The sequence below is a fragment of the Ictidomys tridecemlineatus genome, chromosome 1 (genome assembly GCF_052094955.1).
Source record: "Ictidomys tridecemlineatus isolate mIctTri1 chromosome 1, mIctTri1.hap1, whole genome shotgun sequence".
Lineage (NCBI taxonomy): Eukaryota > Metazoa > Chordata > Mammalia > Rodentia > Sciuridae > Ictidomys > Ictidomys tridecemlineatus.
In genome coordinates this window covers 125880587-125894195 of record NC_135477.1, presented here as the reverse complement: position 1 = coordinate 125894195, position 13609 = coordinate 125880587, and the positions used below count along the sequence as shown (strand labels likewise).

Sequence of the window (13609 nt, the reverse complement as noted above, 5' to 3'; positions counted from 1 at the left end):
TTGGGAATAGCCAGTGAGTTAAAAGAGGCAAAGTGCCTGTCAACTCCCCCTGAGCTGTAAGACAGTTAACTGTTTTTTGCTATGTGTTTCTTTGAAGAGTTAAGAGGGTATAAGGGCAAAGGCCATGTCTTGGCCTCTACTCTTGAGTCTCCATCACTGCAACCCACAGAAGGCTTCTGGTCTAGGATGAAGCAACCTCCCGATGCCTAAGATGGGAGGGCACGCACCTGAAAATGGGGATGACATAGTTGTTTGGGAAGATGCCGACTCGCCCAGTGACCAAGGAGATGCCCCTCAGCCAGCCGTCCTGGTGCTTCCCCAGGACCCTGATGCCTTCTCCCTTCTGCAGGTCCAGCTCGTCGGGTCCATGGGCTGAGTAGGAGTGTAGGGCTACAAACCTGGGAGACACAGTGGACCGGTGAGGGAAGAAGGGGACATGCTTGGTGGCGAGCATCAAGCCTGCCAATGGCAGAGGTAGTTGGAACCCCAGAGCGCAGCAGCCCAGTGGTTAGCAATAACAACCTTTTAAAATGGAAATTTCAAAAAAAAAAAAAGATAAAAAGGGGAAACCTCATCCTGTAGACAGATAAATATGGTAAGCCTGGTTGAAACAGTCATGGAGGGGGAGGAGTACGACCTTCTCCATCTTCCTTTTCTTTCTCCATAGAGCACCACAGATCACTAATATAGGCCAACATTGGTACTAAAACAATTGGTAAACTGGCCTCAGATAGAGAAAGGTGACCAAGGATTGGTAACAGAAATGAGTCTCAAACCTACAAGTAATGGTCTTCCACGACAGTGGAAGGATGCTTTTTCACGACAGTGTAATGTGTCCCCCAAGAGAATGCTCATAACCAGCAAGGTTCAGGGGAGTGAGAAGTCAACACAGAACTCTCTGATCCACCCCTGTGACTGGGAGCATGGGGATGTCTGACTCCAGGAATGGCCCCAGGAGCTACCTGAATGTGGGCAGAGAAGCAAACATTGGGAAGTAGGAGGCAGAGGTTAATTTTCTCTCTTTTTTGACACACAGTGAAACACGGACTGCTTGGTGAGATGAAGGACAGGGTGTTGCAATGGGCAAAAATGGCTCTGGCTAAAGCAGAGACATTGCACCCTAAAGCCCACATGGGACTTAAGCGGGTAACATTAGGTAAGAGTCAGGGAAGACAACAGGGAATAGTGCCACTGGGGCTGAAGATGTGAGATTAGCTGCCCCACCAATGCTATTCAAGAAATAACCCACGTTGGGCCACTGGAATATGACCCTCAGGCCAGACATTAGCAAATCCTAGATTCTAAACACTGAGATGCTTTATCAAAGAGGTCACGGTGTTCTCAGCTACAAGTTTGTTTGTCTTCCCAAAATGTTATATATATATATATATTTTGCTGATTACTAAATCAACATTTATTTATGACCTAGTGTTTTGAATCTGAAGAAAAACAATAGAGATTGCTCAATAGCCAATCTCCCAGAGGTGTAATGGTATATAATCTTACAGTCTCTTTCTACTTTTGCAAAATCATGAGCTAAGATGTTGTGGCTTGCTAATTTGTGTTTTTCATCACTATTTCCTTTGAAGGTGGTAAAGGAAAGGGATTTGTTTCTCTGGTCTGGGCATGGGAGGCTCGATGGCATCCGGCTAGCAGAGATGACTTCTCTGTACTAGGGACCCGGGATGGAGAGATGAAGTTTTTACTCACATGTTAGTGGAGAGGTGTTGCTGGGAGCCAGGCAGACTGATCGTGGCCATGGAATGTCCTGGAGAGGCAGGTGCAGGATGATAAGTGCTGACCTACACAGGCAGAAGGACAGAGAAGCAGAATCAGTGAATGCCACAAGTCAGGCCTGCAGCAAATAAGGCTTGACACAGCTGAAGACCAAGAGCCATGCCTAGCACCACCCACCATGTGTCTTCTCTGTGGATTGTGGCTTTAGGTAGAATGGGGTGGAACAGACTAGTTGATGGTCTGCCAGGGTGGCATGCCAGGGCCACATTCCACAAGACTGTGCAGATACCGTAGAGGCTGGAGAGCTGTCCAGTTTACAGCCAAGAGGGCACTGCCGCTACTCCTCCTACTGCCTGCCTCACCCTACCCCACCCCACCCCACCCCACCCTCTCCCACAGAGCTCCCCACCTTCTATGAAAACCTGCTCTCAGAAAGTGATACTATGGCTAAGATGGATTCAGAACTTAGCACGTGCCAGGCAGTTTTTAAGTGCTTTACAAGTATCCTTATTATTCCTTGTTTTTTGGATGAGAAACTGAGACACAGAGAAACAGAAAGGTCACACAATTAGTAGAAAACAAAATTTAAAATCAAGTCACCTAGGTTCTGAGCCCACACACTCATTGACTACTCATGGTGTTAAAACACACACACACACACACACACACACACACACACACACACACACAAATTCCTTTCTCCAGGGTAAAAAGGAACAACAATGATAAAAGCCTCTAAAAACTGCCTGCTATCCCAGGAGTTGCCTATTAGCGAACACACCACCTTGCTTATCTCTCTCCTGCCACATCTCACACCCTGGTTTATTTCCTGGCCTTTTACTGATTCTCCCACTAGACTTTTAAGTTCCAGAAGGATAGAAACTGTGTCAGTCTTATTCAACCTTCTTTTTCTTGTGCGTTCAATATGTACTTGCAGCTTAAAGAATGAATAAATGAACAAAAAATTCTTTCTACCTTGTACACGAAACACTGACAAAGCCTTAACCATCTCCCTCCAATGCCATCCAAGGTAAACACAGCAGATCTGTTTTCAGTTGTCTGTCCATAAATGATGGTTACTAAATATACGTGCCTTTCTAGAACTGTTTTTGGGTACAACTCTTATTTGTGAAGTTGTGTTTCTGTAGGTTTGCATGTGTTACTAAGTGCATGTGTTTCTGATTCTGTTTGCTCAGAACCCACAGCAATTGTAGGTACATGTGTCTATTGTATATATGGGTATGTTCAACCATGTGGGTTGAAATACATGACTCCTGCATGAGACTGCATATATATATATACAGGTATATATGTGAGGGCAAATATCTATAATATTCTGTATGTTATGCATATAAAGTCTAGAGGATTGTGTAGGTAAGCACAACTATGTAGTTTTGTGGTGTATTTGTGTCAATGATTATGTAAATGTATGTGCAACATTTTGAGAATCTAGCTATAGGATCAGGAAAATCATTCTTGTAAAATAATAGCAAATGTTGACAAGGAGGTAGAAAAGTTGAAACCCTCATACATTGCTGGTGGGGATGCAAAAGGGTGCAATCCCTTTAGAAAACTGTCTGGCAGTTCCTCAAATTATAAGACCCAGTAAGACCACTCCTAGTATATAAATACCCAAGAGAAGTACCTAGTAGATGCCCAAGAGAAATAACAATACATGACCACATAAAAACTTGTACACAAATGTTTACAGAAGAGTTATTTATAATAATCAAAAGATGGGATCAACCCAAATGTCCACCAATGATGAATGGATAAACAAAGTATGGTATATCCATCCAAGGGAATACTATCCAACCATACAAAGAGTTAGTATTGACGTGTATAAGATCATGGGTGAACCTTGAAATCATTGTACTAAATGAAAGCCAGACACAAAAGACCACATATTTTATGATTCCATTTATATGAAAATGTTGGGAATAGACAAATCTCTAGAGATAGAAAGCCAATTCATGGTTTCTAGAGTTAAGGAGATAAAGGGGACATGGGAGTGATAGCTAAAGAGTTTGGTGATAGCTTGAATATAGAGTTTCTTTTTGAACTAATAAATGTTCTAAAATTGTAGAAATAATGATTGCACATGTCTGTAAATATATTAAAAACCACTGAATTTTAAACCGTAAGTGGGAAAATTGTGTGGTAAGTGAATTACATCTCAATAAAAATTTTTAAAATAAACCATTCCCTAATTTTCCATCCGAGTCACTCTAACACTGAATAAGACGTTCTGAGCTTTGCAATCAAATATTGTCAAATTGATATAAAGGAGCTGGCTTTGGGCTAGGCTGCTCCTTCGGTATAATAGGGCAAGGAGGTCCTGCTGGGCTTGAGAGCTATGTCAAGGGAGAGCCTTGTTATGCAAACAACCACCTCTTTTTTTTTTTTTAACTGTTTTTTTTCCTATTACACACTTCATGTAATTTATATTAAACATTTCTATATTTGAAATAAATTTGTGTAGTTTTAAGTTCTAATTTAGACATTTTACACCTTACACTTAACATTTTGGCACAGAGTTGCATGTTTTAAAAAAAGTATTTTTATTGGTTCAATTAAAAAAAACTATAAGCAAATAACTACGCCTATGTTTGTGGAGGCTACTGGACCACTAAAGTAGCAGGAAGAACCTCACTTAATACTCTTTACTTTCCAATGTTATGTTTGAATGAAAACACTTCTATCTTAAGCACTATTGATCTTCTAGGGAAGAGGAGGGTACTAAATGCAAAGCCGTCTCTCCATTATACCTGGCTCTATATTTTCACCTCTTTAGAACTTCATCTTCCCTTATTTGGAAAACTGACTGTAACCAAGCTGGAAATCTGTGGGCTTGTGATGGAATTATTTCTAATATGGAATGGTAAAGGAGTCCAGATTCTCAGGTTTTGAGGTGTCCTAGAGGTAAAAAGAGAGAAGAACCTATAAAGAAGGAGGAAGACACCACAGAAGGAGGGTGATGGAGATAGAGAAGCTCCTAAGAATGGGCAGAGTCCAGTTAGGACAGACTCAATGGGATAACAAATAGACCCAAAGGATCAAAGGGAGGAAGCAGGGTAGAAAGAGGGAGATAAAAACAGATTGGGCAAATTCTTAAATACATTCATAAGAAAAAAAAAACCCAATAAAAACTGGGCAAAGAATGCAAAAGAATGGCCAATGAACACATGAAAAGATGCTTAACATTCATTATTATCAGGGAAATGCAAATTAAACTCACCCTAAGATACTACTACATACCTCCAAGAATGGCTAGAATTAAAACAACCAACCATACCAAGTGTTGATCAGAATGTGGAGCAATTAGAATTCTTGTACACACCTGGTGGGAATGGAGAACAGTCCACCAAGTTGGAAAACATGCTGGCCATTTCATATAAAGTTAACACTGACCATACTACCCAACAATCTCAGAAGAATGTACCCCACCCCCAAAATTGAAAACATAATGTCCACACAAGGACTTGTATATTGATTTGTTCTTAGCAACTTTATTCATTTCGGCCCCAAACTGGAAACAACCCCAATGCCAATCAACTGGTGAATAAAAAACAAACAAAACCCCATATTGTGGTATAAGCACACTGAGACACTCTTCATTCAGCAACATATGCAACGTGGATGAAACTCAACATCATCCTAAGTAAGACACAGGACACAAAATCCGACAAACTACATGATATCATTTATCTGAAATTGTAAGAAAGGAAAAATCCAGAACCATGTTGACAGAAAACAGGTTAAAGTTTACCAGGAGCTAGGGTAAGAAGAGCAGATTGGTTAAAAATTCAGCACCAGGGCTGGGTAGTGGCTAAGCAATAGAGCATTTGCCTTGCACATGTGAGGCCCTGGGTTCGATCCTCAGCACCACATAAATAAATAAATAAATAAAATGAAGGTATTGCGTCCAACTAAAACTAAAATATATATATGAAATTACATATATAATATATAAAAATATATAAATAAATATTAAAAAGTATATCTCCTCAGGAGTTCTCTGGTGCCATTTTTTAAAATAATTTCATATGTATGAAATAATTTTAAAAAATGGCACCAGAGAACTCCTGAAGAGATGCAAAGGTTCTATTTTTTTGGTCCTAGAGACTGAACTCAGGGCACTTAACCACTGATCCAAATCCCAGTCCTTTTTTAGTTTTTATTTTGAGACAGGGTCTCACTAAGTTGCTTAGGGCCTCACTAAGTTGCTGAGGCTGGCTTTTGACTTGAGATCCTCCTGCCTCAGTCCTCTCGAGCCACTGGGATTATAGGCGTGTGCCACCATGCCTGGTGCAAATGCTCTGTATCATGATTGCAGTTGTGGGCTGTAATGCAATGTCCAAAGCCATTGAATTGTTTATTTAAAATGAAGGTATTGTGTCCAAATAAAATGGTTGAATTTATTATACCTGATCATATCTTAATAGAGCTGTTACAACAGCTGATAAATACTGTGCATTACCGTGTTGTCAGGAAACATCTGAGGGGCTGTAGCTCGACTCAGCTCAAGCTCTAGAATTGGTCAGAGAAGGGGCTGTGAACATCTCAGCTTAAGTGGGCAGAGGGCACCTGAATAGGAGAGAAACTGGGAGTGGGCCACCTATGGCTCAGAACACAGTCAATAAGGAAAAGGTGAATGACTGAGGAGATAGAGAAAGAGAGCAAAATAAACAGAGAAGGAGAAACTGGGTGGGAAGGAGGACAGACGAAACAGGACAGAAAGGAAGGCCCCACTGGGTAGATGAAGACTCTCTGCAGATGGCTCACTTCTGAGGATGCAAGTCTGTTCCTGTCGTTGGGATGGAAGACAGGAAGCTCAGCCTCTCTGAGGGATCAGACCTATGAGTGGTTCCTTCCCCTGGAGTCAATGGTGACCCCAGGTGTCCAGGCCACACAGGTTTGTAAGGATGCATACAAGATCCTGAAGCAACATGGATGCTTCCTGGCAAAAGGTTTGCACCCTGAGAAAGATCAGGGAGCAGGTCTGGGTACGAGGGTTGGATGGGGCGGGGTGGGCATTTCTGCTAAAATCTGAACACATTTTTTTTCCCTCCCTCGTGAAGGAAATGACTCATTTAAAATAAATCTTTATCAGTCAGAGAAGAACCGCAGCTGCTTGGCCTCTGGGCATTTGCAGGTCTTCTTCATGGTTAGGTGAGGAGGAAAGGGGCCCTAAGCCTGGCATGGAGTTCTGGAAGTGCTCCATCATCATCCCTCACCATGAGCCACACAGGTACAATGAGGGCAGCTGCCTCTCAGGAGTCTGGAGATATGGTTTAGAGAGTGCCAGCCAAGTAGCTCTACCATTTACCAGGTGGGCAAGTGGTGGAGCTCTGCAGATCCTCTGTTTCTTAAAAATCTTAAAACAGGGGCAAATGATGGCATTTCTCTCATAGATTTGTTATGAAGATCTAATAAAATAATCCATGTACACTGTTTAGCAAAGGGCCTTGCACATTGCAAGTGCTCAATAAATATTATTTACTTTGATCTGCAAAGAAATTAGTTATTGCACAGTTACTCTGTGGGGTGGATGGGCACCTCCTTTTATGGGATAGCCTTGCAAGGTCTTGGACACACAGCAGGAACTGAGAATATGGGGGGATGGGAACAAACATCAGGAAACCCCCCTCAGCTTTCCTAAATATGTCTGCTGTTCCCCAATTCTACTCATGCCATGGCATTCTGCTATTTCCACCAGGGGTCTTGCCTTTCAGTAACTTGGTGGGCATGGGGCCACTGTCTTCCTCAAAGAGTGTGAACTACTCCAGAGTGGGTTACGGCTCTGAACTTGGGTTCCCAGGAGCTATTAATGACCTATCATCTACAGAATGTTCTCAGGGTTGGGAGAAGGGCATATTTTAGAGGTAGAAAATAAGGTCTTATTTGGTAGTTTCTGTACCCACCAACAGCAATTGGTGGGTACAGAAAGCTCATTCTCTTTTGATTTATTTATTTAATTTTTAAATCGATTAAAATAAATAAATAAATGGCAGCAGAATGCATTACAATTCTTATTACACATATATACCAGAATTTTTCATATCTCTGTATATATAGTATTTTGACACCCAATTCGTGTCTTCAGACATGTACTTTGGATAATGATATCTAGCACATTCTACCATCCTTGCTAAAAGCTCATTCTCTTAAGAGCCACATTCAGTAACTGCAAGGTGTGCACCCTGTAGGTCCTGGGTACTCACTATGCCCTGATGTTTCCGCAGTAATCTAGACATGCAGGAGTCACTCGTGGAACTCTCAGTGTCTATACCAGAAAGAGTTAAGCTTGTAATTATGAAAGCTTGGTGCATGTTCAGGTAGGGAAGTTCAGGATGCCCTGGAAACTACCTTGATCTTCGAGGGATGTTTCACTGTCCTCCACTGCTTATTTATATACGGCTCCATTATCATTATCCCTATTTTTACAGAATGGAGAACCAGGATAAAAGGATTTCCTGGAGGTAGCCAGCAAATGGGTGGTCAAGTTGACACCAGAAGCAAGAACACGAGGCTCGGAGCCTTTCTGCAGAGCTCCAAGGTTAACACTCATTTCTGGATTTCACTGTGGCTAAAGGGGTCATGTACATGAGCTGCTTATCTGCCATATTCAACATTGTGTTGTTCATGCTTGTGGATATGCTGCCCACTGTCACCGTCCCGTGTCTCTTGTAATTCAGAATAGATCTGAGAGCAGGTGGAATATGAGATGGGTTCAGTTTGTTTCTCTTTTCTTTCTAGCAGAGCTGAGGTGCCCAGGGCATGAGAGTTCCTGCTGCTAAGCTATTCTCAGTCCTTCTCCATCTAGGCCTTCTCAGAGCCAGCCCAGCTGCAAACCCTCCCTGTTCTTGATGAGCAAGGAGCAGCAGCTACTCAGTGCTAGTGATTTGTCCTGAGAATTAAGACAGTGCCTGCAAAAGAGAACCCATTTATGAGTGGTCAGCAGGTTCTTTTGGGTCCAGCTCTGAAAAACAAAACAAGCCCCCACCCTCTGAACACCCTCAAGTACATGGATAGTTTAGCAGGGGTAATACGGCTCTGCACTTGGGTTCCCAGGAGCTATTAATGGCCGGTAATCTACAGAATGTTGACTCAGGGTTGGGAGAAGGGCAATATTTTTTTGATTTGCAAAGAAATTAGTTATTGCACAGTTACTACTAAATTTACAATTTACAGAAATTACCAAATTTACAATTCCCAAGTAGTCACTGAAGCTTAGAGTATTCTCCATGATCTGACTCCTGCTTTCCTTTCTAGCTTCAATCACCTCTCCTCCCCTTCCCTTCTTCACGTTAGCCCTGGGGTCTTTTCTTCTCTTCCTTTCTTTTTGGTATCAGGGATTGAATCCAGAGGTGCTTAACCACTGAGCCACATTTACATCCCTTTATATTTTTTATTTAGACACCGCGTCTTTTGTTGCTAAGGCTGGCCTCGAACTTGTGGTCCTTTTTTGCTAAGGCTGGCCTCAAACTTGTGATCTTCCTGCCTCAGCCTCCTGAGACAGTGGAATTACAGATATGTGCCACTGCACCCGGCCCTGGGTTTTTTTTCTTAGGTGTTTAAGATGGTCATGCTGTTTCTGACACCCTTGATCTTTGCTACATCCCACCTCTCATCTGTTACTTTCCTTATTATTAAGCATTTACATTATACATTCATTATGTGTATAGATACATGTATGTAATTTTACTTAATAATGCTGACACCTGTATACGTAAGAAACAGAATAAAGACAGAAATAGAATACAGTACTTGGAGGCTCTTGGCATATTCCTTAGCAATCAGATTTCTTTCTTTCCCCTTGAAAGTAGCAGCAGCACTGAAATTTGTTAATCATTGCTACTTTTCTTTGTAGTTCATCACCGTGGCACACATCCTTAAGCATGCTGTTTAGTTTTGCCGGTTTTTGCATGTTTTGTGAATGAACTCAAAATGTGTTCATGGTGTCCTGCATCTTTTGTTTAACACCAAGTTTTTCTGTGGCTCATTTTTTTTTTTGTGGCTCATTTCCACTCTTGTCCCATATTTCATTGTTTGAATATACCCCCATTTAGCCATTCTGTCATTGATGTGCCATCTGGGTGATTTTCAGTTTGGGCTTGTTATGAATGATGTTGCTGCGAGCATTCTTGACCTGTCCCCTGTGCCCACGTACATGAGTTTCTCCAGGATATACACCTAGGAGTGGAATTGATGGGCCATAGGGTATAAGCCTGTTCAGTTTTATTAGGCAATAACAAATTGTTTCCCAGTGTGGCTGTAACAATTTACACTTCTACCAGCACCAGATGACAATTCCTGTTATTCCACAGTCTTGCCAGCATGTGGTAATGCCCAGATTTTTAATATCTGCCTATCAGGTGGGTGTGAAATGCTATATCTTTGTGGTTTTAGATTCATTATTCTGAGTTTTTTTTTTCAAATGTTTATGGGCCTGTGCATGTCCTTTGTCTCCCTCTCTCCCTTGGGTTATTTATTATTTTCTTCTAGCATTTGGTATAGTAATTCTTTGTAGCTTGTATTTTTTATTCTGCGGTGTCTTTTGATGCACTGAAATTCTTATTTTTAATATTGTCAAATTTAAAATATATTCCCTTATGATTCACACATTGGGAAAATCTTGAATAAGATTTTTTTTATCCCAAGGTCATAAAGATATACTTCTATATTGTCTTTGAAAAGTCTCATAGTTTTGTCTTTCACATTTAAGTCTTTAATCCACCAGGAATTGATTTTTGACAAGGGAGGAATCCAATTTCATCTTTTTCCACATGGATACCCAATTAGCCCAGCACCATAGTTCACCCTTCCCTTCTGATCTGCAAAGCCTGCTCTGTCATAAATCAAATCTTCATGCTGTGTCTGTCTCTAGGCTCCCCAATATGTTCTGTTGGTTTAATAGACATTCTATGCTGAATCCCTGCTATCTTAATTACTATAGTTTTAAAGTAAAATGTGATATCTGACCAGGTAAATTTCACCCTTCACTCCACCCAAACTCATTCTTCAATAGAAGTATTCTGGCTCTTCCTCGCTTTGACTTTGAGTCCCCTTTTGAGTACCACAAAAATAAGCAAGCCTTGGGGTTTGAATTTATGAATGAATTTTTTTGGGAAAATCAAAATCTTTAAGATACTGAGTCTTAATATCCAAGAGCATGGCATTATTCTCCATTTATTTCATATCTTCTTTAATGTATTTCAATAAAGTTTTCAGTCTTGACTATCTTATGTTGGATTCTTTTCTAAGAAATAAAATACTTTTCGTTGCCATTATAAATAGCCATCTTTTAAAAAATTACTCTTCTGTTTTTCTTTGGGTATGAAGAAATGCAATTCACTTTTCTATACTGATTGGTATCCGGGAACCTTGATAAATTCATACTTTCTTTTTTTTTAATTGGTTGTTCAAAACATTACAAAGCTCTTGACATATCATATTTCATACATTAGATTCAAGTGGGTTATGAACTCCCATTTTTACCCCAAATACAGATTGCAGAATCACATCAGTTACACATCCACATTTTTACATAATGCCCTATTAGTAACTGTTGTATTCTGCTACCTTTCCTGTCCTCTACTATCCCCCCTCCCCTCCCCTCCTATCTTCTCTCTCTACCCCATCTACTGTAATTCTTTTCTCTCCTTGTTTATTTTCCCATTCCCCTCACAACCTCTTATATGTAATTTTGTATAACAATGAGGGCCTCCTTCCATTTCCATGCAATTTCCCTTTTCTCTCCCTTTCCCTCCCACCTCATGTCTCTGTTTAGTGTTAATCTTTTCCTCCTGCTCTTCCTCCCTGATCTGTTCTTAGTTGCTCTCATTATATCAAAGAAGACATTTGGCATTTGTTTTTTAGGGATTGGCTAGCTTCACTAAGCATAATCTGCTCTAGTGCCATCCATTTCCCTGCAAATTCCATGATTTTGTCATTTTTTAGTACTGTGTAATACTCCATGGTGTATAAATGCCACATTTTTTTTTATTATTCATTCTTCTATTGAAGGGCATCTGGGTTGGTTCCACAGTCTAGCTATTGTGAATTGTGCTGCTATGAACATTGATGTGGCAGTATCCCTGTAGTACGCTCTTTTAAGGTCTTCAGGGAATAGTCCGAGAAGGGCAATAGCTGGGTCAAATGGTGGTTCCATTCCCAGCTTTCCCAGGAATCTCCATACTGCTTTCCAAATTGGCCGCACCAATTTGCAGTCCCACCAACAATGTACAAGAGTACCCTTTTCCCCACATCCTCGCCAGCACTTGTTGTTGTTGGACTTCATAATGGCTGCCAATCTTAGTGGAGTGAGATGGTATCTTAGGGTGGTTTTGATTTGCATTTCTCTGACTGCTAGAGATGGTGAGCATTTTTCCATGTACTTATTGATTGATTGTATGTCCTCCTCTGAGAAGTGTCTGTTCAGGTCCTTGGCCCATTTGTTGATTGGGTTATTTGTTATCTTATTGTTTATAAATTCATACTTTCAATACATTTTTTCCTGGATTCTTTTGAGTTCTCTCTACAGACAATAGTATTATCTCCAGATAGTGACAATTATGCTTCTTCCTTTTAAATACTTGACTTTTACTTCTTTTTCTTGACTTACTGGTCTTTCAGGACAGTGTTGAGGAGGATCAGAACAGGCTTTCTACTCTTTTTTCTAACTTTATAGGAATGCTTTCAACATTTCACCATTAAGTATGATGCTTACTGTAGCTTTTAGATAGATTTCATTAAGCTTTAAAAAAATTTGTTTTTGTAGTTGTAGATGGACAGAATGCCTTTATTTGTTTATTTTTATGTGGTGCTAAGGATCAAATCCAGTACCTTATATATGCTAGGCAAGTACTCTGTCACTGAGCTACAGCCCCAGCCCCAGCCCCAGATTCCATCAATCTTTTATTCCTAGTTCGCTAAGATTTTTTATATGTAACAAAAGGATATAGAGTTTTATCATTTTTTCCTGTATTCTATTGAAAATATCAAATGGTTTTTCTCCTTTAACCTGGTAACCAAGATAAATTAGGTGAATTAATTTTCTAATGTTAAATTAATCTTTGAATTTTAGGAAAGGCCCAACTTGATTATGATGTATTCCACTTTTGTGCATAACTGGGTATGGTTTGCTAGTCTACACTTGAAGATTTTTGCATTTGTGTTCATGAGTGAGTTAGAATGCTACTTTTTCTTTCTTATGTTAACTTTTTCTGGCTTTGATACAAGATTGTCCTCGACTTATGAAATACATAAATTTTTTTTCATTCTTTAGAAGAGTTTATATAAAAGTTGAATTATTTCCTTCTTGAAATTGTGAAAGAACTCACATGTAAATTTGTCTGGGTCTCAAATTTTCTTTGTGGTAAGATTTTAAATTACTAATTCAATTTCCTTAATGGTTATAATAATATTCTAAAGCATTTCCAGGAGTTGTTTACGAGATGTGAAGTGTTTCTGATAAGCTCTCTATGTTGAAGATAAATTCCCGAACAAGAATTTACCTGGTGGGCTCTGTTGGGGAGAAAAGGTAGTTCTTGGAACATTTGCACAGAGGTTTGGAAAATCCCAGTGACGTGGACACCTATCTCATCAGTTCAAGTCCTTAAAAAATTCCAGAGTCCCACCTTCTTACTCAAGAAGAACCCTCTGGGGAGAGTCACTGACTATGTGACTATGTGGGCTTTTGTAGTTCCTTGACACACTATATAGCCATGGATAAAAAAATGGAATTGTGCTGTCTGACCTGGGTTTGAGTTTTGGCACTGAACTTTTGGCTGTATGAGGCTCAGACTCAATTCCTCTGAGCTTCAGTTTCCTCATCTATGAAACAGGACAATAATAGTAGCTACCTCAT

General features: G+C 40.2%; 1 protein-coding gene across 1 annotated transcript in view; it reads right to left on the bottom strand.

Moving 5' to 3' along the window:
- The window catches only part of Sh3rf2 (SH3 domain containing ring finger 2), a 132118-nt gene that overhangs the window by 34135 nt on the left and 84374 nt on the right, over positions 1–13609 (bottom strand). The window contains exons 6-7 of the mRNA XM_013358173.4: positions 1711–1802; positions 228–398 (exon numbers count right to left, since the gene is read on the bottom strand). Of these exons, the coding sequence (XP_013213627.2) occupies positions 228–398; positions 1711–1802 (263 nt within the window). The remainder of the gene's footprint in view (positions 1–227; positions 399–1710; positions 1803–13609) is intronic.